At 28.9% G+C, this 18,950-nt stretch overlaps 3 protein-coding genes across 4 annotated transcripts; 1 reads left to right on the forward strand and 2 right to left on the reverse strand.

Moving 5' to 3' along the window:
* On the reverse strand, window positions 1–881 carry LOC114182050. Its single transcript, XM_028068793.1, has 3 exons — window positions 844–881; window positions 413–701; window positions 1–270 (listed from the first exon to the last, which is right to left on the reverse strand). Exons 1-3 carry the CDS (start codon window positions 879–881, stop codon window positions 91–93), a joined length of 507 nt encoding a protein of 168 aa, XP_027924594.1. The 3' UTR covers window positions 1–90.
* Window positions 882–5,268: 4,387 nt separating this feature from the next.
* LOC114182626 lies at window positions 5,269–8,152 on the forward strand. Its single transcript, XM_028069528.1, has 3 exons — window positions 5,269–5,994; window positions 6,853–7,141; window positions 7,847–8,152. The coding sequence occupies exons 1-3, from the start codon at window positions 5,386–5,388 to the stop codon at window positions 7,852–7,854; spliced, it is 906 nt and encodes a 301-aa protein (XP_027925329.1). The 5' UTR covers window positions 5,269–5,385; the 3' UTR covers window positions 7,855–8,152.
* A 4,090-nt stretch (window positions 8,153–12,242) lies between these two features.
* Window positions 12,243–18,411, reverse strand: LOC114181281 (exocyst complex component EXO70A1). 2 transcript variants are annotated; one of them, XM_028067689.1, is made up of 11 exons: window positions 18,097–18,409; window positions 16,854–16,949; window positions 16,077–16,282; window positions 14,638–14,868; window positions 14,368–14,506; window positions 14,084–14,296; window positions 13,779–13,984; window positions 13,390–13,587; window positions 13,196–13,295; window positions 12,869–13,086; window positions 12,243–12,595 (listed from the first exon to the last, which is right to left on the reverse strand). In XM_028067689.1, the coding sequence occupies exons 1-11, from the start codon at window positions 18,253–18,255 to the stop codon at window positions 12,478–12,480; spliced, it is 1,884 nt and encodes a 627-aa protein (XP_027923490.1). In that variant the 5' UTR covers window positions 18,256–18,409; the 3' UTR covers window positions 12,243–12,477. The 2 variants fall into 2 exon arrangements, 1 of the variants encoding a protein (XP_027923490.1); XR_003603786.1 differs by having other exon boundaries at window positions 12,468–12,595; window positions 12,869–13,108; window positions 18,097–18,411.
* Window positions 18,412–18,950: the final 539 nt, after the last annotated feature.

Genomic DNA, 18,950 nt, shown 5'->3' on the forward strand with positions numbered 1-18,950 from the left:
GCCATATACCCAGTTTTATGCCTCGGTTATTTCATAACCGATGCCATATACAGAGTTTTCTTCAACGCGTTTTGCACTTTTGAACTCGTTTCAGAGGATGAATTCCAACTCAAAAGTTCCATTCGCGGCCACAGAACCCAGCTTGGAATATCTCTCAACTTCTTCAACATAGAGATTTTGAGTGAATGTTGACCATTTCTCCCAATCTAAGTTTTCTGTCATAAATCTCCCAAAAGAGATAGATTCTCCAAGCGCAGGGATAGGGTTACCCTAAAATCAAAGAACAAAAACAATAAACACCAATATACATTTCACAGGTCACCAAACTCAACAACACATAACAGGAAACTGCAAAATCGTAATATTGATACAAATTGTATCCACAACAGAGCAATAGCAATGGTGAATTTACCATTGACGTCGAAAACCATGGGTGGTCCGTTTCCTCGAGGCCATAGGCAACGCCGCGACAGTGGGTGCAGCGGAGAGAGAGAGAGAGACGTGCGAGAGAGAGAGAGAGACGCGAAATGGAGGTGCAGCAAAGGGGGCTCGTTCGCGTGGTGGTTGCAATGGCCGGAGGTGGTCGACGGTGGCCGGTGGCCGGAGGGTGTGGTGGCAGTGGGTGCAGCGGAGAGAGAGAGAGAGAGGGGAAGGAGTTGTAGGCGCAGGCGCGGGGAAGAAGGGTTCGCGAAATTTGAACCCTAAATAAATCCTATGGCTTCGGTTGTTACGGGAACCGAAGCCATTGACCCCCTTTTGGCACCGGGTCTCCTTGGACCGAGGCCAAACAGCTAACGTCCAGCAACTTTTTGGCTTCGGGTCTTACTGGACCGAGGCCTATACCACTGTTTGGCACCGGTTTTGAGCAAACCGGGACCCATACCCCTCTTTGGCTTCGGGTATTTGGAGAACCGAGGCCTAAAACTTGGGTCTAATTGCAAAAATGCCACCGTGCCATTATATGCTTCGGTTCCTGGCCAACCGAAGCATATCAGGCGAGGTAAAATGAGAATTCTGCACTAGTGTATGTTGTCTTCAAGAATGTTTTTGTTGACAACTATTTAAGGAACAACATCATTATTGATATTCAATATATATAAATTGTGTTTAAAAACAACATGCCTTAACATTTCGTACTCCTTAAAGAACCTTCACACCTCATATTGGAACAACCTTCAACACCTCATTAATTTCAGTTACACCCATCCAACTTCAAACTAATTATCTGATTTAAAAAGGTTCATTTTCTAATATTTCATAAATATGTAAATTTTAATCAACATTTTTTATATTTTACAAAATTTTCCAACATTTCATATTAGTTTTTAGGCGTTAGAAAATAAAAGTTATGACATCAAATAAATTTTAGTCAAATATGTACCAAAAAATTAACATAAAAAAATCAATCGAAATTTTATTAAATATATGTAATGTGATTAAAATATACATAGTAATGAAGTGTGATAAATGTTTAATCTTTTCAGACTATCCAAATGTTTGAATCAAATTTAAACTTAATATTTGATGAAAAACTATCATTTATATAATCCTACATATATAATGTTAATCACCAAAACTAAAAGCGATTTTTGAATGCAAATCATAATTATAAGAGAGTATAACAATTTGACCATCTAGATGAATACTCTTGTAAGATAATCCTTTTATGCCTTTTACTAATAATGAGATGTCAGGATAGAAAACGATGTAGTATGATTTATGGGTGTAACTTATTTATATGGATGAAAATTTTCTTTGATATTCCTATTTATCCATTATAAAATAAAATTATCATTTAATTAATGCACAATAAAAATCTAATAATTACCAAAATATAGTTAAATATTTTAATGTATATACCCTACAAAAAAAATCTTAATTAATCACAAATTTTAGTGACAAAAAATAATTAGTCACTATAATGATCAATGTTAATACCAATTTATAAACTACAAATTAGTGATAATTAAAATAGTTTCTATTATGAATAAAAAATTATAGTTAATCTCCAAATTAGTAAGTAAATTAGTTTCTATTATGAATTGTTCTCTAAATTGATCATTAATATTAATTACTACAATTTTAGTTATAAAAGAAATTGGTCTTCAATTAGAAAATTTGATCTTTAAATTAATCTATAAACATATTTTTTATCACTAGGTCATCATTTACAAATTTTCTTGTAATGATAAACTGAAATTTTAAATTTATGGTTGTGCGTTGCTATGTTTTTTGTGTTGTCTGAATTTTCAAAATATACTACTATAAGTATACTAAAAAGTTTTTAATATATTCTAAAACATTAAAATTATTGTCTATAAATATATTTTTAAGGTTCATTATAGATAATATAAAAAAACTCAATAAGAATCCAAATTCGGAAAATTATTGGCTGCAGAAAGAAATAAGCCCGTCCTGTTGAAGCCAGTTTTGAGGTATGTGGGCTGGGCCCATTAATTTCGGTGCATTTGGTTTTGAAAAATCAATAGTACAAGAATACAAATATGCAACAAGCATCAGCCTTCTCTTTTTTAATCAATCAACTTAAAGTGTAATTTTAGATTAATAAATCAGAAAAAACATTAAAAATAAATTTAAAAGGTGTTTATAATTTATAAACTAAAGTCTTACATTATTCACACACTAATAGTTTGAAGCATAATCAAACTTTAAAGTTTAAGAAAATTAATTAAGTTACCATCATAATGTAATAATTTAATAAGTTAGACAACTAACAATTACATAAACTTGTTACTAAACATAATTTAATAGTGATCTGGTATGTTTTTAAACCTCAAAATTATACAAAGTTATGAATAATTGAAAACTGTACACAACGCTTTATTATGTATTGGTTAAGATCATCATTCAATATTGCAAGCTGCATGTGCCTTTTGATTTTGTTCATCTTTGAATGTCATTGAGATCCTTGGAAATTGCAATGGTAGAAACAAGAAACACGGTGGATAAAGATTAGGAAAACGATCTTTTGAGACAAAAAAGTGACAAAGTTCACGTAGTGATGTGGCACCCATTAATATTTTTATTTTTTATTTTTTTGAAAATACTAAATAGAGTTTTGAGTTCCTAAAATTTCAGGGCTTGGCGGTTTTTTATTTTTTTATCCATTCATCTTTTTCTTTAAAAGCAAGAGTAGCGAAGGAGATTTGTTTGCATTCTGTGACGACTACAAAAAAGGGTTTCTTATCTCAGTTTGGAAGTTTAGTGCTTTGACCTTCTTTTTTCCTTCTCTCCCTATTGGCGCGTCCCCAAGTGTCGTTGATGGTGTCGCGGTGCTCATCTACAATTCTTCATAGGAAAACAATAAATCTTTGTCTCTTTGGTGAGATCGTTACATATTAAGGATTGGGAAACCCACACCAGATAAACTAATCTTTAATATGGAACGATTTCACGAAAGAGACAAAAATTTATTATTTTCTTGTGAAGAATTGTGGACGAGCACCGTGACACCATCAACGACGCTTTAGGACGCACCAATCGGGAGGGAAGGGAAAAAGAAGGTCAAAGCATCAAACTTCCAAATTGAGATAAGGAATCCCTTTTTGTGGCTGTTACATAGCGCAGACAAACCTTTTTTGATGCTCTTGCTTTCAAAGAAGAAGATGAGTGGAACAAAAAAATAAGAAACCACCAAACTCTGGAATTTTAGGAACTCAAAACTCTATTTGGTATTTTTCAAAAAAAAAAATTCAAAAAATGAAATATTAATGGATGTCACGTGACTTTGTCAAAACATCGTTTCTGTAAAGATTATCGTGTGCATGTTGGTAGAAACAAATAATTTTGTTTAGGCACTAAATATGAATTCTGGAAATATTTCCAAAGCCAACGTAAATTTATTTTATGAAGGAATAAGTATAAATATAAAATTTTTAATTTTTAAAAAACTAAGTATATTTTAGCTACATTTTTTTGTGTGTGTTAGATGTATGTTCTTTCTTATTGTCTCTTGTTTCTTGAAGACCTACCTACCACCTATTCTTTTTTATCCGATCTTTGTAGCTCTTGTTTTTGAAACTTTTATGTTGACTTCGTTATGTATATCAAGAATTAATCGAAATGTGACATTAACAAAAACTAATAACTATCGATTAATATTTGTCGAAAGAAAAACACGTTTTCTCCTTATCTCTATCACCACTTTCTTTTTTTATAATGAAAAATGATTTTTTAACGACTAAATTTTCGTGACTTTTTTTTCATAACCCGATATGATATCTTTTAAGTTGTTTTTTATCTTTCCATTTTCTCATTTTTTTTCATATTTCAAAACCATTTAAAACATGTCATATCAGGTTGTGAGAGAAAGTTGTCAAAATTTAGTTATCAAAATATCATTCTCTATTTGTAATCATATTCTTTTCCTTTCCACGTCACTCTTTGTTCTCCTCCAATATACACATACTTGTGGAATAAGTTTGTGCTCAATCATGCCTCCTTCTACGTATCTCAATAAATTTAGCAATCTCCTCCAAAAAAAATAAAATAATACTCCCATCCTATAATAGTGCCCTTTCATTGTTGTTTACATCTTCATCACACAACCTATTTTCCTTAATTAGATTTTTATCCTCCACAATTTTTTCTATATTTGAAAAATCACCCATTGGAATTTTAAGTGCTAATAATTTCTCATCGTCTCCATCCTCTCGATCACCTATGCTCATAATATCATCATTGGCCTTAATTTGATTTAAACTTCATTATACATATATGTATTTTAATCAGTTTTAGGAGCCATTATTGATGTCATTTAGTCAATTAGTTATTACATAATAAAAAACAATAAAAGCTCTTTCTCTAATATCATAACTAAGAAAAGTCACATAATGTGCAAGTCTAATTCTAATCAAAATACAAATATTTTAAAAAGGTCAAAATAGATGATCCTCTTACTAAACATAAAATGGAATTACATCCCATTGAATGAATATATGTGATATACACAAATCGAATCATTTTTCTATTGAATTTATCCTTAATCACCACCCACCAATGAATGGTTCCATTAGAATTTCAATTACCTAACTCATCGTCGTACAATATTTCAAGAAACTAAATCACAATTGTGATAGTTAATGGTGAAATTCATCGTAACAACTAACAAATTTTGCATCATTTTAGAATCTCATTTGCATGTGCAATTCCCTCACCCCACCCTAATTAGAAAATTATGGCTCAATTACGTGTAATGTACAAAACACACACACACGAACATGTATATGTCAAACAACTTCACACAATGTTTTCCATCTTAATCAACATCACCCTTCGTCCTTTTCCCCTATTGTTGTCTCAAATTCTTTGCATCAACATCCTCACCATTTTTTTTTCTTCTCTTCTCAATCCACCCTTTTGAAAATGGAGTTCTTCCAAAAGGCGAAAGTGGTGCGTTTGAGAAGCTACCATGACAAGTACATGTTGGCCGATGAGAATCAAGAAAACGTGTTCCAAGACCGTAACGGTTGCTACAATAACGCTAAATGGGAAGTGGAGATGATAGAAAACTCAAATTTCATAAGATTGAAAAGTTGCTACGGAAAATACTTAACAGCTTCAAACATGCCATTTCTATTGAGAGGAACGGGAAAAAAAGTGTTGCAGAGTTTGCCTTCTAGGTTGAATTCTGCTATGGAATGGGAACCCATAAGAGAAGGGGTGCAAGTGAGGTTAAGAACACGTTACGGACAATACCTTCGTGGCAATGGAGGATTGCCACCTTGGAGGAACACCATCACCCATGATGTTCCTCATCGAACGGCAACGGCAAACTGGGTTCTGTGGGACGTTGACATAGTGGAACTTCGACCTAAGAATCAACCGAAACCTAGACCAAGGCCAACACCTATTACACCACCCATTTCTCGTTCCTTGAATCCAACGCCACTGTGTCTTTCACCTTCTTCTTCTTCTCCCTCGGACATGGATTCATTGGTAAAGATTGATCTCCGATCTCCCACAACACCCGAGGTTCGTCTCATCAAACTAGGGCAAAAAATAAACTAAAAAGAATCTTCATCATTATTACCACCGTTCTTTCTTTCAGATCAAGTATGAGATTGAAAAAACTGAAAATGGATTCAATTTTTTAGCCACACTGGGTTTTAATTTGTAGGTGATGCATGACTCTTAGATTTTATTAGTTTTGTGCATGCATGATATTTCAAATCTTTGAAAACAATTTAAATGTATTGTGCTTTGGAAGAGTAATTATCATTTAGAATTTTCTTAAAAAGATAAATTGTTTTCTTGTATATATATGAAAATTTATATCATGTGATATTTTCAATTTCATGCATGTTTTTTTATTTAAACATTGATTTTCTATGTCACAAAATCCCTTTAAACTAAGATATATATCTGAGCAAAAAAAAAATGGATCACATATAATACAAGATAGTAGATTGTAATTTGTTGTTGAAACAATTTAAATTATTTCCAAAATAATATGATAGTATACGAAAAAAATGTTATGCTCAAATAATTCATTTTAACCATTTGATTGATGTCAAATATTTATCAAATTTGTTGATAACAAATATCTACTCTGAATCTAGTTAATCTTATTTAATAAATTGTTTTATTTCAATTATTTCTTCATTCACAAAATAGACATGGTTTCACTTATGCTAATTATTGATTCAAACATATCATTTATTGTTATTCATATATGTCTTCTCCATATAATTTTTTCATTATCATAAATACATAATAGGTAAATAAAACTTAGTAATTTTTTCATTGATATTTGAGAGTGAAGGTATGGAATTAAAAACATCCTTATTTTGATGAAAGTAATTTTTTTTTTATTTCAATTTTTGTATGCAGCCTGAAGATTCACAAGAGTGTTTATCACCTGTGAAAGAAGGAAGAGTTATATTTTACAATGTGGGTAACGAAAATGGTGATGTTGATGATGCAAAGAAAGAGTCATATTTTATCTTTAAAGGAAGTTGTGTGAATGAACTAAAAGATAAATTGAAAGAAGAAACAGGACTTGATGATGTTCTTGTGTGTTGTCGCAATCCAGTCACAGCAAAACTTTATCCACTTCGTTTACAATTACCTCCTAATACTTGTGACATGCATGTAGTTCTTGTTCCTTCTTCATTCCAAGGTCAGTTTTTTCTTTACCTTTTTTCTCTTACATTCAAGTCTTCTAACAATACATTCTCTAACACACTCCTCTTACATATTTTCTACTACCGGCTGAAATTTATCTGTAGTTATCAAAATTGAACAAATTTTTAAAAATAATTGTTGAAAATCCTACATCGACTAGAGATATATAAATCAATTTTATAGTATATAAGTGGATGTTTATAGTATATAAGTGAGTGCAAACCTCACCTTACAAGTCGATTTTGTGGGGTTGAGTTACACTTAAAGTTAGATATATAAATGGGTGCAAACTTTACCTTACATATAAGTGGATGTTCATAGTTTATAAGTGAGTGCAAACCTCATCTTACAAGTCGGTTTTGTGGGGTTGAGTTAGACTTAAAGTTTTATATATATATATATATATATATATATATATATATATATATATATATATATATATATATATATATATATATATATACACACACACACAAGTGGGTGAAAACCTCACTTCACATATAAGTGGATGTTCATAATATATAAATGGGTGCAAATCTCACCTTACAAGTCGATTTTGTAAGGTTGAATTAGACTTAAAGTCACTTCTTAACAATTATTAAAACGGAAAAATTCTCCTGAATCTTGATTACATTTCTAGGTTTCATATTTATCATCTTTCTTCAATTTGGAGTTCATTATTTTATTTTTATTTTTACAGAGCAATGATGCACGGAGGTCACAGTTCTTTTAGCAGTTGAAAACAACAATAGTTGTATATATACATATTTGTTGAGTTGAGTATACAAGTGTGGATGAGTACAGTAATCCTTCAAACACAATGAGGCAACAACCAACCATGAAGAACTCAAATTTCAAAATTTTCAGAATTGGTTGTTTGGAATGTAATGCAAAATGGCAAGTAATGTCGTTTTCTTAATTAGGAACTCCATGGCCTCTTCAATAATTATTGAGTTAATATCAAGTTGTAATCTTTCTAGTTATATACATTCTCACATTTTATTTACATTCTTGTTAAGCAAAAATGTGTCTAGCCTTAAAAGGGCATATATATATATATATATATATATATATATATATATATATATATATATATATATAAATCTTTGATAGAGGAATACATTAAAAAAAATACCATGTAATATGTATGAACAACTAGAGACATGATACATAAGACACAAACACACTCTCATATGTGTAGCCACATCAAAATTATGTTTACTCTTAAGCTAGATGTGTATATGAAAAAAAAAATCACTACAAAGTTTCTTATACTAACTACTTTTAAGCATAACTTAAATCTTTGACCGTATTTTTGTAAGAATCTTTTAGCTTAAATTTGCTTCTTTTTTTTTAATTCAAAATAATTTAGATATATCTATTAATGATTGTATTTGGACATATGTTGCATAATATATAGGGTTAAATATGTTAGTACGTAGTCCCTTAACTTTCAGTGAAAATTGAAATTAGTTCATCTTTGAAACTTTGGTCCAATTTAGTCTTTTAACTTTACACAATATATGGATTTAGTCTTTTTAACCAAATTTTATTAAGTTTATTTGACGTTTCAAACATATTTTTTAGTTAACATTAAAGCGAAAATTTGTCAAATGATGAAATCAACTAATATGCTATTATATATAAAACGCATTTGAAACGTCAAATAAACTTAACAAAATTTTGTTAAAAATGACTAAATTAAATTTAGAGAACTAAATTAGACTAAAGTTTGAAGAAGGACTAATTCCAATTTTTATTGAAAATTAAGGAATTAAAAATATATTTAACTTTAATATATATATATATATATATATATATATATATATATATATATATATATATATATATATATATATATATATATATATATATATATATATATATATATATATATAAGATCTTGAATTCTAATAATTTAGGGTTGCTATGAGTAGAAAGGGAGAACAACCCAATCACTTACCATCTACTTGTAAAATAAATCGTATGTTGATTGTTTGATAATGATTTTTTGATAAGAAAACTTAGATATATGTATTTTCTTTGTTGTTGTACAATTATATTTAAATGTTATCTCAATAATTACGTAATATTTTATTATAGAAATAACGCGTAAAGTAATGTATATACTTGTCTTTTCTTTTGCAACATATTATTAAAGAATTAAAACGAACATATACTAAAAATCATATATTTCAATCTTAAACTTTACTCTTTTAATTCATTATAATGAGTGTGTTTTAGACTCCGATTAGGATTTGCCTTCTCTTATTACAATCAATTCATTGATTTATGGATTAAATGTGATGGTCATACAATATTCTTAAAAAGGTTCAATTCAACTATGATGATCACCTTATAGCTATTATGGTTAGTGATTTACACATTTTTGTAATTTTATAGTATGAGTATTCAAAAGTTTTTACTCCTAAAATAAGAAAAAAATGGGTTGATTCAGGTAGCTTTAAATTAAAATAATAAAATTATGAGACTTCTTTTTAATATATTGTTCAATTTTTAGAATATAGCAAGATTAGAAGTAGTGTATGATTAGATTCCAAAACATAAAAGGTTATTATAGAAAATATTCCAAAAGCAAACAATTTTAAAATTATTGATATAAGTTAACATACATTTTTACCATAAAATCTTAAAATATTATATCAATGAGTCTTCATTTATATCTTTATATGTTGTTTTACTTTCTTCTTCTTATTATTATTCGGTATGAGATTCACACTTGAATTTCCATCGATAAATATAAATAAAAAAAATCATATATAAACAAAAAATATAATAATAATAATAATAATAATAATAATAATAATAATAATAATAATAATAATAATAATAATAGATATGACAAAATCATTACTATCCATTTCAACAAGTAAGTTTGGTCCATGAACAAATTGAAAATTACAATGTCTGAACTAAATCTTTATTAATATGTGAAAAAGTCTTCATTATATTTTCAATTGCTTATCCTAAAAAAAATATTAAAATTGAAAAAAAAAAGTACATTAAAACATAAAGCAATATATATTTAAAATTTAAAAAAATAGATTAAAAAATAAAAAGTCATTTTCAACAACACAACCCATTGAAAAATGAAATTCTTCTACAAACAAAGTTGATATTGGTATTCAAACTGTGAGAACTCTCCTCCGTCATGATTCACATTTATTGCATATCTTTAAAAATTAAAGAGAAATCTTGCACTTTGACATGAGTTACTAAATAAAAATTATTAAATAAATGAAAAAAAAAATTGTACAAAAGTACATAACTCTTTTGGAGAAGAAGAAAACTATGTTAGGTTAGAAAGAAGAAAGTTCTTTAAAAATGGAAACTTTGTCAATAATAAATACCAAAAAATGGATAAATACATAGCATTGTGATTGTTAAAGACGTCTTAAAGAATGGTAAGAAAGAAGAGTGTTGCAAAAAAAATTGAAACTTTGTCAACAAAACCATAAAAATAGAAAAATACATATCATTGTGATTTTTTCAAGAGGTAGTAAACATTGAAGACGAAATTATGTTTGTTTTGTGGTTAGAGAGACTTCTATGTGATCTTAAACCGATCTTTAATCTTTGATTTTGTCCAACCTTTTTCATCTTGTCCAACCATTCATTAATATAAACAAAACAAGTGTTAAAAACCAAAAAAGAAAAACATGAATATGTTAGATCAGAAAGAAGAAAGTTCTTTAAAAATGAATTTTTTGTCAAGAATACCAAAAAATAGATAAATACATATCATTGTGATTGTTGAAGAAATCTTAAAGAATGGTCAGAAAGAAAAGGGTTGCAAAAAAAAAAAAATCAAAACTTCGTCAATAAAATCATAAAAATGGAAAAATTACGTACCATTATGATTTTTCAAGAGGTCTTACGAACAACATCATAAGAATTCATGCCTCTTTTGTGGTTGAAGAGACTTGCATGTGACATGAGGACTATGGAATAAATAAAGTAATATTGTGTGTGTGTTTGTGGTTGATGGAGGGTAAGAAAAAGGGTAAGAGAAAGAGAGTGAGAAGGAAATGAATTTGTTAGTGAATGATAAGAGGTAGGTTTAGGCTCAAAAGTTTTGAATTTGGATTATTGATTTATTTTTTGGTGTTGGAAAATTTTGAATGAGTTATACGTCAATATTTTTCCTGTTTGTGGATGAAAAATTTGAATTATATGTTTTACAAATATATTATTTTATTAAGAAGTTACTGATGGTTAAGTTGGCTTATGTATAATATTAGATTAGATTGTTAGGATGGCTTTTTGTGTATATAATTAGATTTGATTTTAATAAAGTTGATAAAAGTGTATGATTGAATTGTAGTAATTTTAGTTTTGTTGTAAGTTACAACATATTTTTCTCCGTTGTTGGAGTGTGTGCAAGGTTCAGAATCCTACTTCCCCCATATACTATATGCTATATTCTTTAATTTAAACCTACCACAAAATATTTTTTTTCTGCATAACTCTAAAGTTTAATGTAATACGAAAGAAGCTGCAACACCAACCAGTAAAAGTGTAAAGCCAAAACTGTGTGTTCATGCTTTAGCTTTGATTCCAAGCCTTCATCATGTTACATTGTTCCATATGAAGGATCAAATGCAACCTTGTCTTTTTTCATAGCTAGCAACATGGAACAGTTATAACACAGTTTTTCAATGAAAAGGGAAAGCAAAACATTACTGTTAATTCGCAGTTCGCAGTTCTCAGTTCTGACACTGTCACCCTGACACCTTCCGAGAATGATCAATTCAATCAACAAAAACAAGTTAATGATAGAACCAATCTCTTTGAAATTAGTCACTAACGTGTGTGGGATCATCATAACACAACCAGTGACATTGTAATGTTCTTTTTCTCTTTCTGCATAATTACTATTACAACTGTGAACGGAAATTGGCATAGCCAATTTGTTCTCCTTGAATATATTTCTCTTTGCCCATTATAATATTATTACTTGGCAATAGATTATTGTTTTATCTCTTTAAGAAAAATGAAAACACTACAAACCGTAGCCACAATAGCAACATAAGTGATTGATATCATTGACTTTGTAACATGACAGGAGAGAGAAATAGAATAAATAATAATAGTGAGTTAAATGTTTGGATATGGTCAAAGTGTCTATAAATCAATCCTAAATAGGAACTAATAATTGAACTAGTTAATGACTATTCAGTAATTTGGGGCTAAAATGAGAGAAGAAGAAAGAATAAAGTTGAATTGAATGACCAGACATGTACAATATTGATAATTATTATAAACAAGTAGGTTTCCAAATCACAAAGGAAAGGAATTTGCTGCAATGATTTATCGCTTTGGTTCACCCCATATCTTGCTTTCAAAAAATTCACCTAGCATTTGCTCAAGATGTTCTGGAGAATATACTATGTACTTATAAGGATTTTTGCCGTTCTCTATCACGGGCCTGAAAGATTAAATACATGTTCATCACCACAAAAGGAATCAAATTTGTGAGAAAATTCAGAAACTGAAAAGAAAAAAGATATAGACATAGTTCAATAGGTGTTTTTAGTGTTGTTCTCCGATCACAATTAAAGTTTTACTTTGACAATCTATCTTGTCTTTCAGTGCAGATCTTTATTATGCTGATCATCAAAGTAAAACTTTTCATGAGAAAACAACTCTAAAAACAATAAGAAAATGCTTCCAATTTTGTTCAAAATTAATTGAAATATACCCAAAACGTTTAAGGAAAGATCTATATGCGGGTAACAAGACTTCAGCAACAGCCAATCTAAGAGATTCACGCAATTCACTGTCAGGAACAGTCCATTGAGATTGTCGTTGGTGAAGCTCTTCAATTTGATCGTTAAATGTCTTGAATCTATCTTTAATCATTGTTCTTGTGACTGCATTAGTGTTCTCACTTGCTGGGACAGTGAGGCATTGTAAAATCTACAAGGTCATCCAGCAGTATCTATCATTGAAACCGTAGTCATGCAAACTCAAAATTATTCAAAATTATAAACATTTCTCTACAGTTTATGAAATTGAAGAGTGAAACCTTTGCCCAAGAAATCCTTTTATACTGATTTGCATGTTGTTGCACAATTCTTCTATGTATTTGCACCCAATCATCCCCTAACATGTCCTTTGCCTCTGACCTACAAGTACAATAAGCAAAATGGAATTGGATCCAATTTGAAAATCAATCTCACAATTCAATTATGGTAAAAAACAAAAAAGTACATAACCAACCTTCTCACAGATCTCACTATGTAATGGATGTTATTCATAAGAAACAACTGGGTCAGTGCTGGATCTTTATATTGCTTTGATTTTCCATCCAAGTTAGTTTGCAGAGCCTGCATAATCCTTGTTGTAATAATTGCTAATTGTCCGTCCGGGTCATTGGGATCAAACTCATGAAAAAGTAATTTCAAGGTTGATTGATAACTGTTTGCATTTAGAATAAACAATTACATTTTAACATCTAAATCAAATTACATTATCATATCATAGAAAACATTGATGAAAAACAATTATTTCTTGAAATCCTTTTGGAAGTGTTTATAAAATATTTCGGAAAAGATAGGTAATTAATTACACAAACACAATCGAAGGGAAAACATTTGGATATTACTCACTCATACAGAAACTTTACGTAATTGATGACGTAGCTGGTTAAAGGGTGGACAGTTCCATCCATTACAGTAGTTTTCGTAGCATCTTTTTCAACTGCTTCCTCAAAATCAACAAAGGTTTCTTGGGCAGTTTGAGCTAATCTCTTTGACAAATTTATTGCAGCTTCTCTCATTTCAGTGCATGTTTTACTTTCAAAAAGTCTCTCAATCTACATCATGGACCACCCCAATAAAAAACAGTGAGATATAAATATAAGAAAATGACATAAAATAAATTTTTTAAGATTTATTTAAGAAGTTTATAATACCTCTGGTTGAAGCTCTCTCATTATCTCATACATGTCTAGAAGAACAAATAATTTTTCAGGTGACCTCTTACTTTTTGCAACAGCCTCTCCAAAACTAAGAAGCATGGCCACACTACCAGCAGTGACTTCGGCAAAACATTGAGATTTCAAAGAGTCCACACCATCAAATATTTGATCACAAATTTTCTTCTCTCCAACAATCAACAATTTGACCTATTCAAGGAAAGTTAGAAAAATGCAGAGAGCAGAACAAGTAGAAAAAAAAAAAATCTTATTCATCTTACAGCAATCCTCATGTAATGAATCCAATTCCCAATCTTTGCCTCCAAAACCTCCCATTGCATTTTCTGAACGTCATCCTTACTCAACCTTTCCACACCTAACTTCCTAAGACTTTGTTCCAGGACTGTCGCTCGGGTATCTCTACAAATTTGGAACATAGATCACAAACCGTACTTGACAAAAAAAAAAAATCAAATAGATTTATAGTTTTAGAGCACATATGAATGCAACCACTTCGTCACTTGATTATATGAAAAAAATATATATATTACCTGTATATTCGGAAAAGTTGTTGTTGATGGCCAGCTTGAACCATTTGTTGTGCTAAATCATGTAGCAAAGGTATGACTCTTGGTGGAATGAGAGTTGGAAGTGCGAAAGTGACAGCTTCTGAACTTTGTTTTCCGGAATGGTTTTTTCCACCACCCTCACCTTTCCCAGAATTTGAGGGCCTTAGGGAGTTTGGTAGGCACTCAAAAAGGCGATCAGGTTCCACAGGTTTACTGAAATAAAAAGCTAATTTTATAAAAAGATAAAAAAATATATATATATATATATATATGGATAGACTTTTTAACTTTAGGTCTACAAGAGAAAAAAATCAAGCGTCCAATGCGAGATAAATTTAAGGAAGGAAAATGATAATTTTCCTTTAAGGAAATACTTGACGTAGTTGAATACATACTTTTAATAATGCAAATTCAAGTACACAGCAATTTTGCTAAAAACTTCACTGATACTAAAAAAAAGAAATTAAATAAAGATCAATTTTAGTGACAAATCTTTATTATAAATTGATATATAAATGGATAACTAATATTAACATTAATTATTAAAAAAATTAGTTTCTAAATTAGTTTTTAATTAATAAATTAAACTTTAAATATATTTTTTGTCATTAAACTTTATTATTATTTAAAAAATTTCTTGTAGTAAGTAGGAATTACATACTAAACTACAAATTATAATTTAGTAAACTTGAATTAAGTTCCTATTGAAAAATTAAAAATAATATGTATTTGCCTTTTAGGCTTATAATATGTATTACCTTTAACACTTAAAAATAATATTATTAAATAATATGTATTACCTTTAACACATTGGCCTATTAAACTAAATAACTAAGAAGTTAATTTGTGAAGTGAGTTATATATGCAAGCAAAATACTATCAAGGTGAAATTCCTCGTGTGAAATTTCAACACTGAAAAACTATAAAGCAAAAATTTAGGTCTTTTGATATTGAGTTGAGTTAATAGTAGTTTTACGTGTGAAGATAAGAGCAAAACTTGATGAGAATACCATAAAGGAATTTGAACCAAACTTGAGAAGCAATAACTTGAATAATTTGTAGTTTGTTTAGCCTCGAGAAACATAGTTTGCACATAAAAACAACTTTATTAGAAAGAAAGTTTATTTGAATAAACATAGTTTTAGAATACAAGTTTGTGCCAACAATAAAAGTTGTAAATGAAACTAAAAAAATGGTGTAGGTTCAACTCTTTTCACTAAATTTTGAAAAATATAAAATTGGTCCGAAAAGTTTAGAAGAAAGTATTAAAAAAGTTGTGAGTTCAATTATTCTTATTAACCAAAATTAACAACTAATGTTTATTGATAAAAGAAAAGAATGACATAAAAAAGTAAGTGTAAGATATAATATAAACATCAATGGAAAAGAAAAATTAGCAATTAAAATTTGGGAAGACGAACCTATAATTTGTCAAAAGATGTTTGAATTCCTCTTCTAACTTTGTGATAGCTTTGGCAAGCAAGGTATTAGCGTGGGTGACAATAGCCTCGCTACTTTTGAAGCTCTTTTTACTACTAAAGAAACGAACATTTGCCCTCAACTGATCAACTGCTCCTAAATAGCTTTCCAGATCCTCGTGCGGCCCTCGAAGGATTTTGGCCTCCGCCTAATAATTAAATTTCAATCAAAATCATGAAAAAAAAAACATTATTAATCACTACTGATTTAATTTAATTTAATTGAAAAACTATAATATAATATATTATTATACTTATACGAAATCCAAAGCGGCATGTGATTTTAGTAATAAAAATATAATTTAAAGAAGACCAAAATCTTGATAAAATATAAAAGTTAAGCATCAAACTTTAGTTAAAAAAACACAAAAAGGGGGTAATGGAATCAAAAATGAAATTTAGTGCCTTTCATTACCTTAGTTACAATATTTTTCATTTTATATTTTCATCAAGTTGGCTCTTCAAATCATAAAATTATAAATAATAATACTTTAACTCACTTTTTTAATTTATTTTTAGTTTATCATTCTAATTATCATCGTATCATTATATCACATCACTAAAAAACATTAAAATAAATAATCTAATAATAATTAAAATAATATATTGAAAGTGAATAAAAAAAATAAATTAAAATATCATTATCTTAAAATTATATATCCTATGTAAGTTAGACGAAAATTAACTGAAAATAAATAAAAAAGTAAAACAAAGACTCACCAGCCGTGTCTGGTCGAAATGATTCAAAATCCCCTCTGCTGCTTTTAGAGTCTTGTCAATGTTATCATGTGCACTACGAATTGAATGCGTTTTTATCTAATATCAACCCAAAAAGAAAATTGAAACAACAATCTAGTCAAGTAAAAAACCAACTAAACTCTAGAAAAATAGAGAATATGGTAAACTAACATATTTGAGATAGATAATTTTTTCCCTTCAATTATAATATATATATATATATATATATATATATATATATATATATATATATATATATATATATATTGTATAAATTTACTCTTATTTTTACAGGATAATATTTTATAAAATGGTCTGTTTTTATTTAGTAACTATTTTCACTAGTTTAAATAAATTTGATACAAGTTAAATACTTATGTGTTCTTTTAACTAAAATTTTTAATTTATTGTAAATGAAACGATCTAACAAAAATTGAGATGACATATATATATAGTGAGATTTTTTATTTTTATTTCTATCATCTATCGGTCAGCTACGATAAAATAATTTTTTGGATTAAATATATTTTTTGTCCCTTAATTCTAAGTGAATTTTAACATTTTGTACCAATTTAGTTCTTTATCTTTCAAAATACATAAATTTAGTCATTTTAATCAAATTTTATAAAATTTAGTCGACATTTCAAACGCGTTTCATAATAATAATATTTGATTTAATATTAAAAAAATGTCAAATAATATAAATAACTTAAATATAATATTGACATAGGTACAAAATATTAAATAAATTTAACAAAATCTTATTAAAAGAATTAGATTCAAGTATTTTGAAATATAAACAACTAAAATAACCTAAAATTTTGAAATAGACTGACTCCAAAATTCACTAAAAATTAAAAAACAAAAACATATTTAATTCTAATTTTTTAATTCAGCCAGCAAAAAAACATGATTAATATTTAACAAATATCGTATTTTAATTCCACTAATTTAGATTTGTATCTCCTCCCAGAAACTTTCAACAAAATCGTTCTCGAGAAAAATTATATCCTCATAAACGAACTTCTAAACGTGAATTCGAAAATTTCCTTTCATCCAAACGCAAACGCTCTTGCTAACGAGAAATTGAACAATACAACTCTTAATTGCTGCAATGTTAAGTGACGAAAGAAGTAACATAAACACATTGTATTGCTATAATCGGAAGTGTGTGATTCACGTGATTCATACCTTCCGCCATTAAAAGCGACACGTACGAGCGTACCTGAGTGGGACGCATGGCGGTTTCGAGCGCAGAGAGACGATGATCGAAGGAACCGAGAATGGAAACCATGCTATCGGTGATGGTCTGGCTCTTGTGAAGTGACTCCTTTACGAACGTCGCTCTATCTCGGAGAGCGTCCATCGCTTTCGATATCTCCATTTTTACATCAATTTTTTTCTCTCACTTTTTCGTCTCTGTTCATCAAACTCAAAACCAAAATGAAAATGAAAATGCACATTGGATCTAAAATTCGTGACCCCTTTTTTTTGCTCCGACGTGTGTTAGTTTCTTTCTATTCTCACTGTGTTTCCGTGCTCCTCGCTAAACGGTTGAGGTTGAAGGTACTCTCTGGGACCTTTGGTTTTAACTTTTAATGTAACTTTCTTTGTATTTTTTTTTACCTCCATGTCCATGCCAATTATTTTATAATTTTAACTCAATAATTAAAAATAAAAAAACTGTCGGTCTGATGTACCTTTAACTGATTTAATAATCTTTTCTTTATTGTTAAGATTCTTTTAATTTATTTTATTATTTTAATTTTTTTAATTTAATCCACTCACTACAAGAATACACTCAATTAACAATTATAAAAATGCGTCGGTCAATAGTGTCAGTTTTGTGTACACAACATGAAATAACGACCATCTACCTGTAGATTATAATAATTTAAAAATAAAATAAAAGTTTCATTCATTAGGTAAGGTTTTACCCTCTTTCTAAATTTCTTAACAAAATTTTTTCTCACGAGGAGAGCTTAGCCGCATCTTTGTATACTTTTTTTTTTTAAATTTTAATTATTGATTTACTTATGAATGTGTTGTTTTATTTCATTTTGATTCTTTTATTATATT

This window comes from Vigna unguiculata, chromosome 4 (assembly GCF_004118075.2).
Source record: "Vigna unguiculata cultivar IT97K-499-35 chromosome 4, ASM411807v1, whole genome shotgun sequence".
NCBI classification, from domain to species: domain Eukaryota; kingdom Viridiplantae; phylum Streptophyta; class Magnoliopsida; order Fabales; family Fabaceae; genus Vigna; species Vigna unguiculata.

Bases quoted from the DNA above. Each gene is read 5' to 3' on its own strand.
- LOC114182050 (XM_028068793.1), bottom strand. From the start codon at position 881: ATGGGTCCCGGTTTGCTCAAAACCGGTGCCAAACAGTG. The intron at 702-843 runs GTATAGGCCTCG...GGATTTATTTAG, and splicing joins AAAACCGGTGCCAAACAGTG to GGTTCAAATTTCGCGAACCC. The intron at 271-412 runs GTAAATTCACCA...CTTTGATTTTAG, and splicing joins CATGGTTTTCGACGTCAATG to GGTAACCCTATCCCTGCGCT.
- LOC114182626 (XM_028069528.1), top strand. From the start codon at position 5,386: ATGGAGTTCTTCCAAAAGGCGAAAGTGGTGCGTTTGAGAAGCTACCAT. The intron at 5,995-6,852 runs GTTCGTCTCATC...TTTTGTATGCAG, and splicing joins GATCTCCCACAACACCCGAG to CCTGAAGATTCACAAGAGTG.
- LOC114181281 (XM_028067689.1), bottom strand. From the start codon at position 18,255: ATGGAGATATCGAAAGCGATGGACGCTCTCCGAGATAGAGCGACGTTC. The intron at 14,507-14,637 runs GTAATATATATA...CCAAATTTGTAG, and splicing joins CAACTTTTCCGAATATACAG to AGATACCCGAGCGACAGTCC. The intron at 13,087-13,195 runs GTTTCACTCTTC...ATGACCTTGTAG, and splicing joins AAAGGATTTCTTGGGCAAAG to ATTTTACAATGCCTCACTGT.